The 18,914-nt window shown below is 37.4% G+C and overlaps 1 protein-coding gene across 1 annotated transcript; it reads right to left on the bottom strand.

Annotated features, from left to right (window-relative positions):
* Nucleotides 1-2,049: 2,049 nt before the first annotated feature.
* LOC139949256 (uncharacterized) lies at nucleotides 2,050-14,946 on the bottom strand. The gene is made up of 6 exons (XM_071947652.1): nucleotides 14,859-14,946; nucleotides 8,598-8,858; nucleotides 6,138-7,138; nucleotides 5,655-5,715; nucleotides 4,854-5,016; nucleotides 2,050-4,147 (listed from the first exon to the last, which is right to left on the bottom strand). Exons 2-6 carry the CDS (start codon nucleotides 8,842-8,844, stop codon nucleotides 4,021-4,023), a joined length of 1,599 nt encoding a protein of 532 aa, XP_071803753.1. The 5' UTR covers nucleotides 8,845-8,858; nucleotides 14,859-14,946; the 3' UTR covers nucleotides 2,050-4,020.
* Between the last annotated feature and the right edge of the window lie 3,968 nt (nucleotides 14,947-18,914).

Genomic DNA, 18,914 nt, shown 5'->3' with positions numbered 1-18,914 from the left:
ATGCTCAACTTGGTCGATTTGTACCGTCAAAACGCGATTTCCAGATATGACTATTAGAAAAACAAAATGGCCGCTCTTCACTTTTCCCTACCCGGGGAATAAACTTTTTAGTTTACGAGCCACCCGGAAAAGCCGATATAGCGTGATTACTTCTTGCGGATACCCTACGCGATTGTACCGGTGCTAATTTGAACTCCGTCATTGTTATATTTTTGCGGTAATCGACGATTTTTGGTCAAATTATGACGTCACTTTTGCACCAAAAAGTTGTAATTCCCAAGGTTTTGCGAATTTTGCATGACTCCACACAGGAAAGTTGTTCAGGATGCTCAACTTGGTCGATTTGTACCGTCAAAACGCGATTTCCAGAGTTGACTATTAGAAAAACAAAATGGCCGCTCTTCCCTTTTCCCTACCCGGGGAATAAACTTTTTAATTTTCGAGCCACCCCGAAAAGCCGAATTAGCGTGATTACTTCTTGCGGATACCCTCCCCGAGTGTGCCGGTGCTAATTTGAACTCCGCCATTGTTATATTTTGGCGGTAACCGACGATTTTTGGTCAAATTATGACGTCACTTTTGCACCAAAAAGTTGTAATTCCCAAGGTTTTGCGAATTTTGCATGACTCCTCACAGAAAAAATGTTCAGGATACTCAACTTGGTCGATTTGTACCGTCAAAACGCGATTTCCAGAGTTGACTATTAGAAAAACAAGATGGCCGCTCTACCCTTTTCCCTACCCGGGGAATAAACTTTTTAATTTTCGAGCCACCCCGAAAAGCCGAATTAGCGTGATTACTTCTTGCGGATACCCCACCCGAGTGTACCGGTGCTAATTTGAACTCCGTTATTGTTATATTTTGGCGGTAACCGACGATTTTTGGTCAAAGTATGACGTCACTTTTGCACCAAAAAGTTGTAATTCCCAAGGTTTTGCGAATTTTGCATGACTTCTCACAGGAAAGTTGTTCAGGATACTCAACTTGGTCGATTTGTACCTTCAAAACGCGATTTCCACACTGTAAAAAAAAAAATCGTATTTTTACGGTTTTATCCTGGCAGTTTGGACGCCAGTACTATCCCGTAAATAAACGGTCTAAAGTAAATGTACAGGCCACACTGTTAAATCACAGTACCTTCGGTGTTGTAAAATTATGGTTCGTCGCTGTGATTTTACAAGGAGAGGCTTGTAAGAATAGGGCAGCTCCAGTCATTAAACGTAACTTTTCTTGTAAAATAATAGCTTTCCAATTTAATTTTACAAATTAAACCCTGTAAAATCACAGTCCCACCAATGTAACTTTACGTTGACGGTTGAGCTAAATTACACGCAACACTGTTAAATCACAGTACCTTCGGTGTTGTAAAATTATGGTTCGTCGCTGTGATTTTACAAACAGAGGCTTGTAAAAAAAAGGGCAGCTCTAGTCATTAAACGTAACCTTTCTTGTAAAATAACAGCTTTCCAACATTAATTTTACAAATTAAACCCTGTAAAATCACAGTCCCATCAATGTAACTTCACGTTGACAGTTTAGCTAAATTACACGCGACACTGTTAAATCACAGTACCTTCGGTGTTGTAAAATTATGGTTCGTCGCTGTGATTTTACAAACAGAGGCTTGTAAAAATACGACAGCTCCAGTCATTAAACGTAACTGTTCTTGTAAGATAACAACTTTCTAACCTTAATTTCACAAATTAAACCCTGTAAAATCACGGTCCCACTAATGTTATTTCACGTTGACGGTTTAGCAAAATTACACGCCACACTGTTAAACCACAGTATCTTCGGTGTTGTAAAATTATGGTTCGTCGCTGTGATTTTACAAGGAGAGGCTTGTACAAATAGGATAGCTCCACCGTCCTTTCACACAACTTTTGCTTTAAAATCACAGCTTTTTGAAATTAATTTCACAAAATCATCCCAGTAAAATCACGTTCCGTACCTTACCGTAAAATACACGTCAATTTAATAACTCGAAACGTCAAGAACAAACAATTAATAATATTACCGGAACACATCAGTATAGGATTTCGATTTCTTTTTATTTAGCGCTCAACATCCTCAAACGACAAACGTGTAAAAACTTGGCAAACTTTGGCATATACCTTCTTGGAACCCTAAGAACAAACAAGAAAAGCAGAACAAAAACATCTCCAACATTTAATAAAAAAATCAAAATAACGGTGTAATGTTCTGTTCTGATGGTGGAACAAAAAAATAAATAAATCTATAATACAAACTTGTCTATTTTTTGTTCCACTATCAGAACAGAACATTACACGTATATTACGTCACAAATTATGTGTTGCAGATTTTTTGCATGAACACATAATTTTTATCTCTAATAGTGGCTCAAGTTTTGGCCACTCCAACAAGAATACATATGTGATCACAAGTCTTTGTTTATTTGCATAACTTCAACTGATTTTAAAGGCCTGTATAAAAGTATGACCTGAATAAAAATGAGACAAGTATTTATGTGTTGCAGATTTTTTGCAGTGACACATAATTTTTATCTCTAATAGAGGCTCAAGTTTTGGCCACTCCACCAAGAATACATATATGATCACAAGTCTTTGTTTATTGGCATAACTCCAACTGATTTTAAAGGCCTGTATAAAAGTATGACCTGAATAAAAATGAGACAAGCATTAATGTGTTGCAGATTTATTGCAGTGGCACATAATTTTTATCTCTAATAGTGGCTCAAGTTTTGGCCACTCCACCAAGAATACATATGTGATCACAAGTCTTTGTTTATTGGCATAACTCCAACTGATTTTAAAGGCCTGTATAAAAGTATGACCTGAATAAAAATGAGACAAGTATTTATGTGTTGCAGATTTTTTGCAGTGACACATAATTTTTATCTCTAATAGTGGCTCAAGTTTTGGCCACTCCAACAAGAATACATATGTGATCACAAGTCTTTGTTTATTTGCATAACTTCAACTGATTTTAAAGGCCTGTATAAAAGTATGACCTGAATAAAAATGAGACAAGTATTTATGTGTTGCAGATTTTTTGCAGTGACACATAATTTTTATCTCTAATAGTGGCTCAAGTTTTGGCCACTCCACCAAGAATACATATATGTGATCACAAGTCTTTGTTTATTTGCATAACTTCAACTGATTTTAAAGGCCTGTATAAAAGTATGACCTGAATAAAAATGAGACAAGTATTTATGTGTTGCAGATTTTTTGCAGTGACACATAATTTTTATCTCTAATAGAGGCTCAAGTTTTGGCCACTCCAACAAGAATACATATATGATCACAAGTCTTTGTTTATTGGCATAACTCCAACTGATTTTAAAGGCCTGTATAAAAGTATGACCTGAATAAAAATGAGACAAGTATTTATGTGTTGCAGATTTTTTGCAGTGGCACATAATTTTAATCTCTAATAGTGGCTCAAGTTTTGGCCACCCCACCAAGAATACATATGTGATCACAGGTCTTTGTTTATTTGCATAACTCCAACTGATTTTAAAGGCCTGTATAAAAGTATGACCTGAATAAAAATGAGACAAGTATTTATGTGTTGCAGATTTTTTGCAGTGACACATAATTTTAATCTCTAATAGTGGCTCAAGTTTTGGCCACTCCACCAAGAATACATATATGATCACAAGTCTTTGTTTATTGGCATAACTTCAACTGATTTTAAAGGCCTGTATAAAAGTTGACCTGAATAAAAATGAGACAAGTATTTAAGTGTTGCAGATTTTTTGCAGTGACACATAATTTTAATCTCTAATAGTGGCTCAAGTTTTGGCCACTCCACCAAGAATACATATGTGATTAACAGGTCTTTGTTTATTGGTTCAACTTCCACTAATATTAAAGGCCTGATACTATTATTACCTTAACAAAAATGAGACAAGTTTACAATGTGCTGCATGTTTTTGCAATGGCACATATATTAAAATTATGTGTCACTTCAAAAAATATTGGTGGAGTAGCCAAAACTTTCATATGATGATTACACTTACATGTACCATGTTTTTTAGTTCAAGTCCCACTCATTCTCAAAGACTTTCATTGAATTAGCCAGCTTCAGTACGCCTGGATGAACAGACGGCTTCTTTCGTCCACTTTTGGAGCCAGTCCCTGGGTTTAGGCCCAAGAAACATCTGCAATAAAAACAGAAATATACAGATTGGAATATTGCCTTGTCTTTGTTAAAAAATAAAGATGTGCTGTTATGTTTGTTATAAACAAATTTGGAACTGTTTAGATACAGAAAGGAGTTAATGTCATGTTTCGACCCTAGCAGAGTCCTTCTCAAAGGCTAAATGACAACACAACACACACAAACATGTGTAACAGAAGCAGCCAGGTGGAAAGAAGTGAAAAGACAAAAGAAGACTGTAGTCAGAAAAAGCAGGGGAGGAACAATGGAAAGGGAGACAAAGGAGGGGTGCACACTAATTTTATGTGTGACCCTTGACATACTAGTGGGCATACATGTGCTATGAGTATGGCCAAATATCAGACCACTTCCTACTGTCCAATGAGAGTCTCATTGGACAGTAGGAAGTGGTCATTGAGACCCACTTGTAATGACTCTTAGGGGTCCCACCCTAAGTACATGCTGACTCCTGTGTTCAGTAGTTGTTCATGAGTACCAAATAAACCAATACCTATCTTCCATGGGGGATCAATGGTTGAAAAATCTCAACCCTGACCTCGAATCAGGGCAAAAATTCTCAGGGTTGGTGCAGGTTTAATTGTTTCCAATTGTTAAACACAGAACATGATAAATTGAACCCTGCATCAACCCTGGGATTCCTCTAGCATGAACAGGCCAAGCTTCTTAAACATTATCAGTAAACTCACCTCTGGATAAACTCAAGCGCCCCTTCGGACTTGTTCGGGTACTTCAAATTGAAGCAATAGTAAGCACAGAACCACATGCTTAGGGCTGACAAAGGATTAGCCAAATCTGCCACGAGAAACTTTCCAATGGCGAGTGAAAATCTTGAAGATTGAAGTGGTCTACCTGCAATGCATGTAATGAAAGTATTGGACAGTAAAGTTAAAGACACAAACAAATGCCTTGCAAATATTTAGATGGAAATTTGACTTGTAGCATGCAATGTTTCTGACAAACATATTAAAGGAACACGTTGCCTTGGATCGGTCGAGTTGGTCTTTGAAAAGCGTTTGTTATCAAATGTATACAGGTAGAAAGATGCTGTAAAAGTATAATACAATGATCCACACAAACATGACTCGAAATTGTACGGTTTTCCTTTTACCTCGTCGACTAACACAGTCGGCCATTTATGGGAGTCATATTTTTGACTCCAATAAATGGCCTTTCCAACCATATGCTTTTTATAACTAACGGTTAAAAATGCTTTTTTTTTATAGACCAACTCGTCCGATCCAAGGCAGCGTGTTCCTTTAAGTGACATTTTAACCCTATCAGGTGGGGAGAGCACACCCCCACATATTAATCAGTCGTAAACTTTGGAAAATACAGAGGAAGGGGGCTATATGTGGTCCCCCCCCCCCCCTTGAACAGCGTTAATACAAACTCTTTATGTTAATTTGTTGGCTGTAAAGTTTGAAGTACACAGCAAGCCCTTACACAGTATACAGACAAAACAAAACAAAACCAATATATGCACTTACTGTATGAAACCAAACATGGATTTGCAGGAAGTCTGTCTTTCTCCATAGGATATCCAAGTGTCTATTATAAAACAACATAGAAACACTAAAATTGTTAATACATGTAGGTTAAAAAACTTATCAGATAGAATAATAGAGTTGGACAAATTAGGAAAAATGACAGTCACAGCTTATAGTTCAATAGCACCAATCCCAAGGTGATTGCAAAGTGAGGGTTGGCTATTGTGCAGAATGGGTTCAGACTGGGTGGGTTTCTTTGTCTTGTCTTATCTTGTTGTTAATATTGCACAAACCGCTACTGCTTGGTTGGGCTATAAACGCACAGACCCTCCTGCAAGTAAGCTCCTACATGTACTTAAATTTGGATGTTTTAAAGAAGGGACTTAAAGTATTGGTGGCAGCAGCTGATCTCACTTGTGGTTGGAGTGAGTTCCACATTCAGTCATTGAAATGCAAACAATTAAGTAGGGTGACCGGCCTTACCTCTCTTGATATGACGTGGCAAGCTTCGTCCTCTCCAAAGTAACTGCACAGTAGCAGAATCAGTCCAATCACCTGTGGTGTATGGTCACCTACTTCACGATTGGCTTTCTCTATATCAGTGAGGACAGTTTGTACCTTTTTGTTGTTAACCCCTTGCTTCAAAAAGCGTAGCAGCTTTGGTACCTTGTCTTCGAAGATATTGGTCAGTTTCACCTTCACATCTATGCCAACAAGTTCTTTGAAGTGTTCCAACATGAATCTTTCGTCAAAGAGGTAGGGCCATTGTTCTGTTAAGTCGAGGAACACACATGTCGGTTTATTTATTGCCAGCCTTTGACTCCTGTAAGTCAAACCCATTAGGTCCATGACCTCCGAAGTTTTGGTGTGAGGTTCTGATTTGTGTAATTGTTTTAATTGTTCTTTGAGTTCATTTTGCGATTCTTGTGTCTGACCTTGAGGAAAAGAACTGGGTTCCCAGTTAATACATCCATACGAATCACGCTTTCTCTTACTGACAGGTGTTGCACTCGCATTGTCTGGTGATGATTTCCTTTTTGTAGACAACTGACTCCGAGAAATATTGTCAACCCTGTTGACGAGTTGCGAGAGGATACTATCGTATCCGCTACCAATTTGTTCACCGTCGACTTCGTCGATGAAGGATTTTGGGTATTTACGGATGACTTCTTGGGCAATTGACCGTAATGTCTTAGTGCGAGGGAGTGGTGTGTTTGGCTTGTGTAAATCGTCTATTATGACTCTAATCATCTCCTTCCTCATGCTTGGCGATGGACTCAAATTAGCCTGTACACAAGACAGGAGCTCTTTCGACATCTTGCGCCAAGGGACGCTAGGTTGAACACTAGATGCAGTCGATGACATTGGAGATGTGCCTGATGCAGTTGATGAAGAGTCATCTTCTGGCACAGATGAGCCTGCCGCTGATGAAGAGTCATCTTCTGTCACAGATGATTCCATTGCAGGTGCTTTCTCAGGCACACCTATGAATGTGGAAAAAATCTAATATTTATTAAATTTAATAATATAAACAAAAACTTCAACTAATTAGAGCATTTTTGAGATGTACATTTTAACCCTGAATCTGGAAATGGTTAGCCTTTAGGTTAAAAAGACTTGCATTGGTGGATCCAAAATTGAAAGATTGGTATGTGTGTGGGGGAGGGACCGGAGTGATTAAAAAATGCACACATTCCCATGTAATATTGAAAATAGTGAAATCAATATTAAATCATGCAAAGAAAGACACATGTATTATGTTCTGAATAAACTCTCACAATTTTTTCTTAAATAGGGTCATTCCAAGTCAGATCACCTAAACTTTCAACATTCCCCCATGTGACCCCTTCAAATTTGGCTGAAATTTTTTTTAAAATAGCTTTACCCTTCAAAATCAGACAACAAATCCAGCCAAATTCCTAGTGGATTGGGATTTATGGCCCACCAAAAGGGGCGTGGCACCACCCTTTTTGACATATGACAATCTTACTGTCACTTTTTGTCCATTTTCATTTACTCATAGCTAACTACATGTATTGATTTGAAAAGATGTGAGCCTGAAAGTTGGTTTATTGGGTAAACTTGACCTGTACTCTTTATATAAAAGGCATCTAAAACACTGTATCTACATCACATCTTGAGATATTCTCACCTAAAAACGCTACTTTAATTCATATACAGTTATTTAATTGGAATGTTTACCCCCCCCCCCCCAAATTCACATTCAAACATAAAAAAACACTACTTTGGTATAATATAGCTATTTAGCTATATTATACAAAATAGTGCTATATTATGTTTGAATGTGAATTTGGGGGGGGGGGGTAAACATTCCAATTTAATAACTGTCGAAGAATTAAAGTAGCGCTTTTAGGTGAGAATATCTCAAGATGTGATGTAGATACAGTGTTTTAGATGCCTTTTGTGAAGAGAACAGGTCAACTTTGACCAACTTTGAGGCCTATACACATGTTATTTAAATATAAATTATGAGCATACATGTATGAAATTTGTGGAAAAGTGTCAGCAACATTTTCATTTGTCAAAAAGGCCAGTGACACACCCCATTTGAAGGGTCTTAAATCCCAATCCGCTGTGAATTTTTCTCATATTTTTAATTTATTTTATTTGTGTCTGCGTTTCAAGAATAATGCTATGTTTAAAACAAATTCAGCCAAATATGAGGGGGTCACCTAGGGACCCTGTGGTTACTTGATCAAAATGACCAAACAGTACAACCTACTTTTTTGCTTTTAATGTACTACCAATCCACCTACATTGTAACAACTCTTCCCCACCCCCACTAAACTTATTTAATGTTGGTTAAATTTTTTCATGGCTGGGTGGTTTAAGTCCACCCCCCCCCCCCAAAAAAAAAAAATCCAGGATTTGTCAATGACTTGAGAAGCAAGAAAAATCAAAAACTATATTTCTATTGCTAACCTTTCACTTTCACACCTGATAGCAGCTTCCTTGCTTCAATCTTGGTAAGGGTAGGAACCATGTCATCTTCAACCAAATAAGTCATGTCCTCTTTGCACACAACACCTAATCTTTGCAAGCAGGTCACTAATTTCATAAAGCGATGTGGCTGAATAGCTGGCAAAACTGAATGTATTGACTGTGCAATCTCATCTTCCTGCTCCTCCACATCACTTCCTGTTTCACTGTGAGTGTGAATGTCATCCATTTCAAAGCTGAAATCTGTAATAATACTGTTGAGTCAATGAAAGGGTAGATTGTCCCTACTCGGCTGGCACAGATTGACCCAAACTCTGATCACAACATTCATGGTACGTGTGTTTTATTATATATTGTTTTGCTGGCAAATTGACAATAAATACTTGACCAACACTTGTTAACCATGGGCAAAAATATTTGTACATTATATATGTACATCTATTTTGGTTAACCCCGCCTAATAATCAATACATGAAAATTGGTCCATACATGTTTTCTAAATATAAATGTTATAGGAACACAGAGACCATACACAATCTACTTCTAGTTTCTTTCCATTGCACCTTACAAAGCAACACAAGGTGAGTACAGTGTAGGTGGATAAACTGTTTGCCTGTTGACATGAGGTACATGTAGTCGACTAGGCCCTATAAATAAACTGCAGTCCTAACAAATCTTTGGTTGGTTTTTTAGTGTGATCATGGAATTGCCTCTAATGTTATAAGAGGCCAAAGGGAAGTAGTCTTTCAGAGCAGTGTATGGTATGCATTCTACATTTGAGTGATCACTGTCTGATGAACACAGTTTATAAAGGCCATATTCATGCAGATATGTACATTCACATCGTCTGACAAGAAAATAGACCTCCTCTCTCAACAGAACAAGAAGTATGCAGGCAAAAGTCCAGGAATCAGCAGATTTAACCAGAACATACTTGCCCTTTGTGTATTTTGTGCCAAAGATAAAAACTTCATCAGAAACTTCACAACTCTTGTCATGAAATTTGTCACCAAAATACAAATGTACAGCTTGTTGGATGCTTCCAGCATAAAGATTTGGATCAAATCCTATTCCTTTATCCATTTTAACATCATCAGGAAATAGCTGCCCATGACAGGAGAATGCTTGAAACAATTGATGTCTCTCTGATAGCATTCCTGTTATGTTCTTAAAATTCTGGCTGAATCGCACACACTTTTTGAAAAAAGAGTGTTTGCTTTCAAACCTCAATGTCCAGACACGAATAAGTGGCCCAAACATATGTATAAGCCATGCATAATGGCCCAAGAAGTGATGCTTGGGACGAAGCTTTTTACCTGGAAACAGTCGGACTCTATCTTCAAGATATTCATCAACAAGGACTTTGAGATTAGCCACTTGTGAGGATGAAATGACTGGTGAAACAACAATTTCCACTATTTGCTTTAACTTCAAAAGCAACTCCCAAACAGGGTCTTCAGTATCTAGAATGTGATTATACATTATAAGTGGGAAATATCGTAAGAAATGCCAATTCTGAACTGCATGACCCCCTATTTTGTCTTTCTTTGCTGTATAGAGCTTATCTTTTGCATCACTTACACAAAATGGAAAATTCTGCAGCTCTTCATTCAAAATCTTGTCGGTGAACCAATTGCATCTAATGAAATGCTGAATATACAAAGCAACATCATAATCCACTATGCCTTCAAAGAGGTCGTGTCCTAGGCAAGGTGGCAAACCAGGATTTGCCACATGAAAGAACGACAAATTATTGAACACAGAATCAAATTTAATTCCTTTGTCAGAGTCAACAACCATTTCCTCTAAAATTTGCAATGAATTATTATGTGTTTCAACTGTTCGATACACCCCTTTGGTGTATGGTGGTTCTTCATTAATTTTTGTCTTACTCCGAAGGCAATATCGGCAAAAATACTCAGCGTTGAAACTTTCACAGAATCCTCCAATGAAATGAGAACCTAAATTGTCACCTACTATTGATAGTACGGTTCCCTTGACAACTTCTTGATTAACAGAAATGCCCTCTCTCTCCAGGAATTTTATATCCTGCACAAGTCTTGAAAATACTGCTTCTTGTCCAAAGAGCTTTATTGACTTTTCTTTGCATAGAAGGACAAGCTGCATTGGATCTATCTGTGATCTACACCTAGCATCAATATTTCCAAGTGTATAATACACTCCAAGAATTTTATGCTTACTTCTAGCAGAACCCAAAGGATTCACAACCTCAAAACTATCCTGGAACAAGATTATTTGAAAGGCATTAGGATTGTCTTTGTAAAATGCACTTTGCTTGTACACCTTTCCATCATGGACATCACTGTAGGTTTGTGCAACATCACTGGCTTGTACAATATGTGTTTGCACTGATCCATCCTTCCACATGACTTTCAAAGTTTCTAGGATAGGCACATAATGACAAACATGGGTTTTGCCAGATGAATCTACTCCCAATTTGATTTCAACAGGCTTCACAAAATCAAACTCTTTTTTGTAGTAGCAATTCCTACAATGTTTTGATCGAAGCGCACCACACAATGGGGACAGGGGTTGCCCTTAACTTTTTTTTCAACTGGCCAGCAGGACCAGTTGGCTTGATTTTTCACTGGTCCGCCAGGTTTTTGACTGGTCCGTCAATTTTTTTATGCTATTTTTTTTTTTAAACTAATAGTATTCTGTTGTATACCAACTGCTCGATTTTCGATCGTCGCTATTTCACTATTTCATAATTCAACATGATTTGCAACGTCAACTTAACTGCACTGGAAGCCATACTTTATTTATGTGTACCAAGTTATTGTGTTCGTAAAGGATAATTAATTTGAGAGTATTTTTTCTTTAAAAATGTAATAACAATAGCGTTATTAAAGTTAATTTAAAAACAGGTCAAATTATTTGTCAGAGCAAAATGGTCTTTATTTAGGTAGTTTTTTTTTAGTCCACGGTTTATTGTAAGCACTCAACATAGAAGTATTCCTAAGTAAGAAGAACTTTTTTATGAAGAAAAAAAAAAATAGTGTTTTTACTAAAAAAACACCCCAAAAAAACACTTTAAAACCGACTGTTAAAATATCATTAACTTTTTATGTACTGCCTTCAAATCTACTGTGGGGGAGGGTTACGTGCGATCGCTCAAGTTATTTTATCATGTATAAACATTGCCTATTATTGTAGTTTTAATAAGTATTCATAAACATAATACATCGTACCGAAGTTCCCAAAATCTTCCCACTTTCGTCCAGAAAAACCCCCAACAAAAAGTAGACATCAAAAAAGTCCATGAAGAAGCATACGAGTTTGACGGTATTTTTTTCAATTATGTGTATGGAATGGTCGGTGCCAGCGTCTGTTTTGTGAACAAAATTTTCATTTGAAAAACGTTTTTAAAAGCAGCAAAAACAACTGCGCCTTTGTTTAACACATGATTGCATTCTAAAACCCAAGTCTTTCTTGAAATCAACCCGCAAAAAACCCCAAACAACCGCGCATTATATGTGACCAATAAAACCATAGATAAACTAGATCGCCCACCAATCGCCCGCAAAAAAAAACAAGCCCCAAATAACAACAAAATTACCCAAAATCAGGACGGAAGAACTTTACTAAACACAATTAAATACTCCTTTTTGCTCATCCAGAGTATCCTAGCTTGGTAATTTTTGTTGAATGAAGCCTCACCGTCTCGCTCGTTTTTCGTAAACACGCTAGACTCTTATTCCCACACGGAAATCTGCTCCGTTGACCGACCATGCTGCTGACAGAATGTGTTTTGCTTTGTGGTCTTCTGTCAAGGCGATTGAAGCTAGTTTTGTAAGCTATTGCGTACTTTCACCAATAGAGGGCGTCTATTCCCACGCTATCGAATATTCTGAAACGCCCTCTAGCGTTCAGTATTTCTTACACTTTCTGCCACACGTGAACTTATACGAAGACTATAAGCCTTTGCGTTACATGATGGGATTTTGCGCTGTGTACGCGTGATCGTCGGAAGTTTGCCAGCGTTCAGCGGCACTTCGAGTGATTTTTATTACGTTTTATCCAAACCTTGAGTGAATGTTTTTACATTTTATTCGAGCCTGAAAATAGTTTAAAATTTTCATAGTTCTGTAGTACCGCTGCCGATATTTTTGACTGGTCAGCCGGACCAGTTGGCAAGGTGTTTCAGCTGGTCCGCCGCGATTTCTACTGGCATTTGGCCAACGGACCTGCGTTAAGGTCGAACCCTGGGGGACTTAAAATGATTGGATGGATCCAAAGCACAACTCAATTCGGATATGGCATCTAAAATGTTACCCGCTAGCACATGATTTGAAATGGAACAGTTGGTACCTGCTTTTTCAAGCATACACTGAACATGCTTCTTGGCGCTTTCACAACTTAGTTCAAACAAATCGTGCATCTCTTCCACTATCATTTGAATAGTGTTCTCTGGAACTAGGAACTTTGAATATAGTTTGAGCAGAAATAGTGCAATACTCTTGGTAAAGTCAGCCACAGATACACCAGGATCATCGTCATCTTCATGATCATTGTCATCACCATCAACTGTGTCTTCAGGCTCAGTAAATGTGGATGTACCTGCTCCATCATAGCATGGATTATCATCAACATTGAAGTTAACATTTTGGTCAACAATTAATGTTTGGTTCACATTATGAGCTGAGTAGTTTCTGTGATACCGCGATAAGTGAGAAGAGAAAGACTTTTTATTTGTGAATGTTTTGGTACAACCTTCAAATGGACAAGGTACATTTAAACCACTTGTAATATGGCTTCTTAAATGAGCAAGTAGCTCCTGAATATCGGAACATTCATGCTGACAGAAATCAAGTGGACACCGGAAAAGTACACCAGCATCTCTGTACCTATTATTGTTTTCTTGCTTCGTAAGTTGATGGTGTCTTTCAATATGAGAAATGAGACCTTTGTATGTGAAATACTTTTTTTGACAACCCGACACACAACAAGGAAATCGCATATTTCGATCATGTCTATGTACTTGATAATGTCGTATGTATGCTCTGATACTGTCACATTGTGTACCACAAACATGACAAACAGTCCTGTTGTACATGTTTGTTTATCTTTTTGGTTTAAATGTGTATCCTCTGCTTACCAGTTATCACGCTATTATGCCTTTTTCTTTGAATTGGGAAAAAAATAATGATGCAATATATCAACCGATGCCCTAATTATCTTCATTTGTTAATACGAAGTATGCAAACATATATTAAAACTTGATGGACATTGAAATGTTCACACCACACACCGATCTTGGATGACTTCAACTGGCCCCATTTGTTTTGAGTTTTTCCTATTTTCACGGCAAACAAGAAAGTATGGTTTCCCGGTGAAGCCATACATGGAAGAAACATCTGCAGTGACTACAAGTGTTCTTTGAGACTCTGTGTATGACTGTATAGCCAGCAGTTGCCTTCATTTTATTCAAAATATTTTTTTATTAAATTTTTAAAATTACCATGGTAACTTGCAAAAAATTTAAAAAAATTAAAAAAAATAAAAAGTGTGAATAATTACTGGCTTCAAAATCTGATTTCTATTTTTTTTTCTCTACTTTTTTTCTTAATATTTATAATAAAGCGTATTAATAAACAGTGATAATTGAATCAACAAGCTGATGTTTAAATTTTAATATAAATAATAGTATTGATACGAGGGTTACAAAATAAAAATCTCAAAAAATATTAGAAAATGATATAAGGCACATGGCTTCTTTAAGCCTCTGTATTTTTCTTTAAGAATGCTCAGCAAAACATTCAGTCACATGATTTTGATCATCATGAATTGTGAATTGAAATAGCGTTTGATGAAACTTTTTCGGTGGGCAAATATTTTTTTATGGCCTCAACATTATGACATATTTTTGTACCTTGTAGAAATACCTAAAATACCAACTTTTTTGCATTTACAAGTGCAAATGACCAGTGGAGCATTACGTGTTTCTAAGTTTTGGTCAAAGAAGAGGAGACTCTTTGCTTGGCAAATAAAACCACACAATTTTTGTCTAGGGACTGTTTACATCGCGCACAGAGAGGTAAAAGATTTGCCACGATATTAGGGACACCTCGAAAACAGGACCTCCTACGATACTGTACACAAGTGACATAGTTAATTCTAAAAAAAGGAGTAAACAACAAAACACATTTCCAATTTTGCCAACATCAACAACTTATAATTCTAAGCTACACGTACAATATGAATGGAATGATATAATCATACCTTAAGCAGCAATGATTCTGCTGTTTGACACAATTCTGAGTACAGTACTTCAGCTCAGGATTCGACAGTTCACGTGAAAGAGAGCAACTGTTGACAGACCGTGTTGACAGCTCACGCGCGCCCGCTTCTCGTCTAGTTTCCCAAATTTAGCCCATGTTATTCACGGTACAGCGAGCCTAGACTGGTTCCTGAAAAGTTACTGGTTGCCAAAATGCTTTTTGTCTATATCGGTATGTAAAATCAGGGTACCAGTTTCCACGTGCGTTGCATACATGAGCCACGGTAAAAATACAGGATTTTTTCGGCAAATATTAACCACCGACTTAACAATAGACTACAGGCCCATAATAAGTAATTGAATAAATAAATAATACAAATATATGATCCATGGTTACAAAATCAACAGTTGAGAGAAATTTTCTTTCGGGGGGGGGGGGGGGGGTCACAAAAAGAAGGTAGAAGGGGAAATGAAAAGGGAAAATCATTTGAGGAGACGATATTCAGATGACTATGAGGGCATCCTTGCAGGTTTCTTGAATGGGAAACAATGTATTTTGACAGCGTGAAAATTCATAAAAATAGCTACAATTTAAATTTACAGTTTATTTATGTAATAAACGGTGTGTTATTTATTAACAGAAAGTCTACAGTCATCAACAAAATTCGTCAAACCAACGTTGGTGCGCTGTCATTTTAAACGTCATACAATTTTAATTTACAGTTACAGGGTAAAAAGTGTGTTAACTAACGTTGTAAAGTTAATTAACAGTAAGTTGGCGTTTACTTACTTACAGAACTCCGTTTGACCCAAAACACGTTGCCATGCTGTACTTTTACTGCCAAAAAAACGTTAATTTGTACGGTGTGTTTTTTTCCACACGCACGGGAAACCTGTATTTTGCCGGAAACGATCCTGAAAACACAGCATACAACTTAAATTTACAGTTTCATTGTTAAAAATATGTGTAAATAAACGTCGTAAAGTTAATTAACAACAAGTTGGCGTTTATTTACCTACAAACTCCGTCAGACCAAAAAAACGTTGCCATAGCTGTTATGTTATTGCCCCAAAACTGGTATTTTACGGTTATTTTTACAGGGTATTTTTACAGGGTTGTTTTCACACGCACGGGAAACCTGTATTTTTCCGGAAACGATCCCGAAAAAAACAGCATACAACTTAAATTTACAATTTCATTGTTAAAAATATGTAAATAAACGTCGAAAAGTTAATTAACAACAAGTTGGCGTTAATTTACCTGCAAAACTCCGTCAGACCAAAAAACGTTGCCATGCTGTTATTTTATTGCCATAAAACTTGTATTTACAGTTATTTTTACAGTGTATTTTTACAGGATTTTTTTTCACACTCACGGGAAACCTGTATTTTGCCGGAAACGACCCTGAAAAAAACAGCATACAAGTTAAATTTACAGTTTCATTGTTAGAAATATGTAAATAAACGTCGTAAAGTTAATTAACAACAAGTTGGCGTTTATTTACCTGCAAAACTCCGTCAGACCAAAAAACGTTGCCATGCTGTTATTTTATTGCCAAAAAACCTGTATTTTACGGTTATTTTTACAGTTTATTTTTACAGTTTTTTTTTCACACGCACGGGAAACCTGTATTTTGCCGGAAACGATCCTGAAAAAAACAGCATACAACTTAAATTTACAGTTTCATTGTTAAAAATATGTAAATAAACGTCGTAAAGTTAATTAACAAAAAGGTGGCGTTTATTTACCTGTAAAACTCCGTCAAACCTAAAAACGTTGCATTGCTGTAATTTTATTGTCCCAAAACTTGTATTTTACAGTCATTTTTACAGTGTATTTTTACAGGTTTATTTCACACGCACGGGAAACCTGTATTTTGACGGAAATGATCCTGGAAAAACGGCCTACAATTGAAATTTACAGTTATAACTGTTATTTTCAATTGCAGACCGTTTTTTTCAGGATCATTTCCGTAAAAAAAAAGGTGTACTATGTAAATAAACGTCGTAATGTTAATTAACAGCAACTTGGTGTTTATTTACCAGCAAAACTCAGTCAGACCCAAAAAACGTTGCCTTGCTGTAATTTTATTGCCCCAAAAACTTGTATATTTACAGGTTTTTTTTACAGTGCAGAGTTGACTATTAGAAAAACAAGATGGCCGCTCTACCCTTTTTTCCTACCCGGGGAAGAAACTTTTTAATTTTCGAGCCACCCCGAAAAGCCGAATTAGCGTGATTACTTCTTGCGGATACCCCACCCGAGTGTACCGGTGCTAATTTGAACTCCGCCATTGTTATATTTTGGCGGTAATTGACGATTTTTGGTCAAATTATGACGTCACTTTTGCACCAAAAAGTTGTAATTTCCAAGGTTTTGCGAATTTTGCATGACTCCACACAGGAAAGTTGTTTAGGATGCTCAACTTGGTCGATTTGTACCGTCAAAACGCATTTTCCAGAGTTGACTATTAGAAAAACAAGTAGGCCGCTCTACCCTTTTCCCTACCCGGGGAATAAACTTTTTTATTTTCGAGCCACCACGAAAAGCCGAATTAGCGTAATTACTTCTTGCGGATACCCCACCCGAGTGTGCCGGTGCTAATTTGAACTCCGCCATTGTTTTATTTTAGCGGTAATTGACGATTTTTGGTCAAATTATGACGTCACTTTTGCACCAAAAAGTTGTAATTCCCAAGGTTTTGCGAATTTTGCATGACTCCACACAGGAAAGTTGTTCAGGATGCTCAACTTGGTCGATTTGTACCGTCAAAACGCAATTTCCAAGGTTGACTATTAGAAAAACAAGATGGCCGCTCTACCCATTTCCCTACCCGGGGAATAATTTTTTTCATTTTCGAGCCACACCGAAAAGCCGAATTAGCGTGATTACTTCTTGCGGATACCCCACCCGACTGTGCCGGTGCTAATTTGAATTCCGCCAGTGTTATATTTTGGCGGTAATCGACAATTTTTGGTGAAATTATGACGTCACTTTTGCACCAAAAAATTGTAATTCCCAAGGTTTTGCGAATTTTGCATGACTCCACACAGGAAAGTTGTTCAGGATGCTCAACTTGGTCGATTTGTACCGTCAAAACGCGATTTCCAGATTTGACTATACGAAAAATAAAATGGCCGCTCTTCACTTTTCCCTACCCGGGGAACAAACTTTTTAGTTTTCGAGCCACCCGGAAAAGCCGATATAGCGTGATTACTTCTTGCGGATACCCTACGCGATTGTACCGGTGCTAATTTGAACTCCGTCATTGTTATATTTTGGCGGTAATCGACGATTTTTGGTCAAATTATGACGTCACTTTTGCACCAAAAAGTTGTAATTCCCAAGGTTTTGCGAATTTCGCATGACTCCACACAGGAAAGTTGTTCAGGATGCTCAACTTGGTCGATTTGTACCGTCAAAACGCGATTTCCAGAGTTGACTATTAGAAAAACAAGATGGCCGCTCTACCCTTTTCCCTACCCGGGGAATAAACTTTTTAATTTTCGAGCCACCCCGAAAAGCCGAATTAGCGTGATTACTTCTTGCGGATACCCCACCCGAGTGTACCGGTGCTAATTTGAACTCCGTTATTGTTATATTTTGGCGGTAACCGACGATTTTTGGTCAAAGTATGACGTCACTTTTGCACCAAAAAGTTGTAATTCCCAAGGTTTTGCGAATTTTGCATGACTTCTCACAGGAAAGTTGTTCAGGATACTCAACTTGGTCGATTTGTACCGTCAAAACGCGATTTCCAGAGTTGACTATTAGAAAAACAAAATGGCCGCTCTTCCTTTTTCCCTACCCGGGGAATAAACTTTTTTTAATTTTCGAGCCACCCCGAAAAGCCGAATTAGCGTGATTACTTCTTGCGGATACCCCACCCGAGTGTACCGGTGCTAATTTGAACTCCGCCATTGTTATATTTTGGCGGTAATCGACGAATTTTGGTCAAATTATGACGTCACTTTTGCAACAAAAAGTTGTAATTCCCAAGGTGTTGCGAATTTTGCATGACTCCACACAGGAAAGTTGTTCAGGATGCTCAACTTGT

The sequence above is a fragment of the Asterias amurensis genome, chromosome 16, assembly GCF_032118995.1.
Source record: "Asterias amurensis chromosome 16, ASM3211899v1".
Classification (NCBI taxonomy): Eukaryota; Metazoa; Echinodermata; class Asteroidea; order Forcipulatida; family Asteriidae; genus Asterias; species Asterias amurensis.
Note: the sequence above shows the minus strand (reverse complement) of the source record. Positions and strands in the feature narration are given on the sequence as shown.

Excerpts from the sequence above, each read along its gene's own strand:
- LOC139949256 (XM_071947652.1), bottom strand. The coding sequence starts at position 8,844 with ATGGATGACATTCACACTCACAGTGAAACAGGAAGTGATGTGGAGGAG. Across the intron at positions 5,716-6,137 it reads GCCACGTCATATCAAGAGAG|ACACTTGGATATCCTATGGA; the intron begins GTAAGGCCGGTC and ends GTTTTATAATAG. Across the intron at positions 4,148-4,853 it reads GCGCTTGAGTTTATCCAGAG|ATGTTTCTTGGGCCTAAACC; the intron begins GTGAGTTTACTG and ends TTTTTATTGCAG.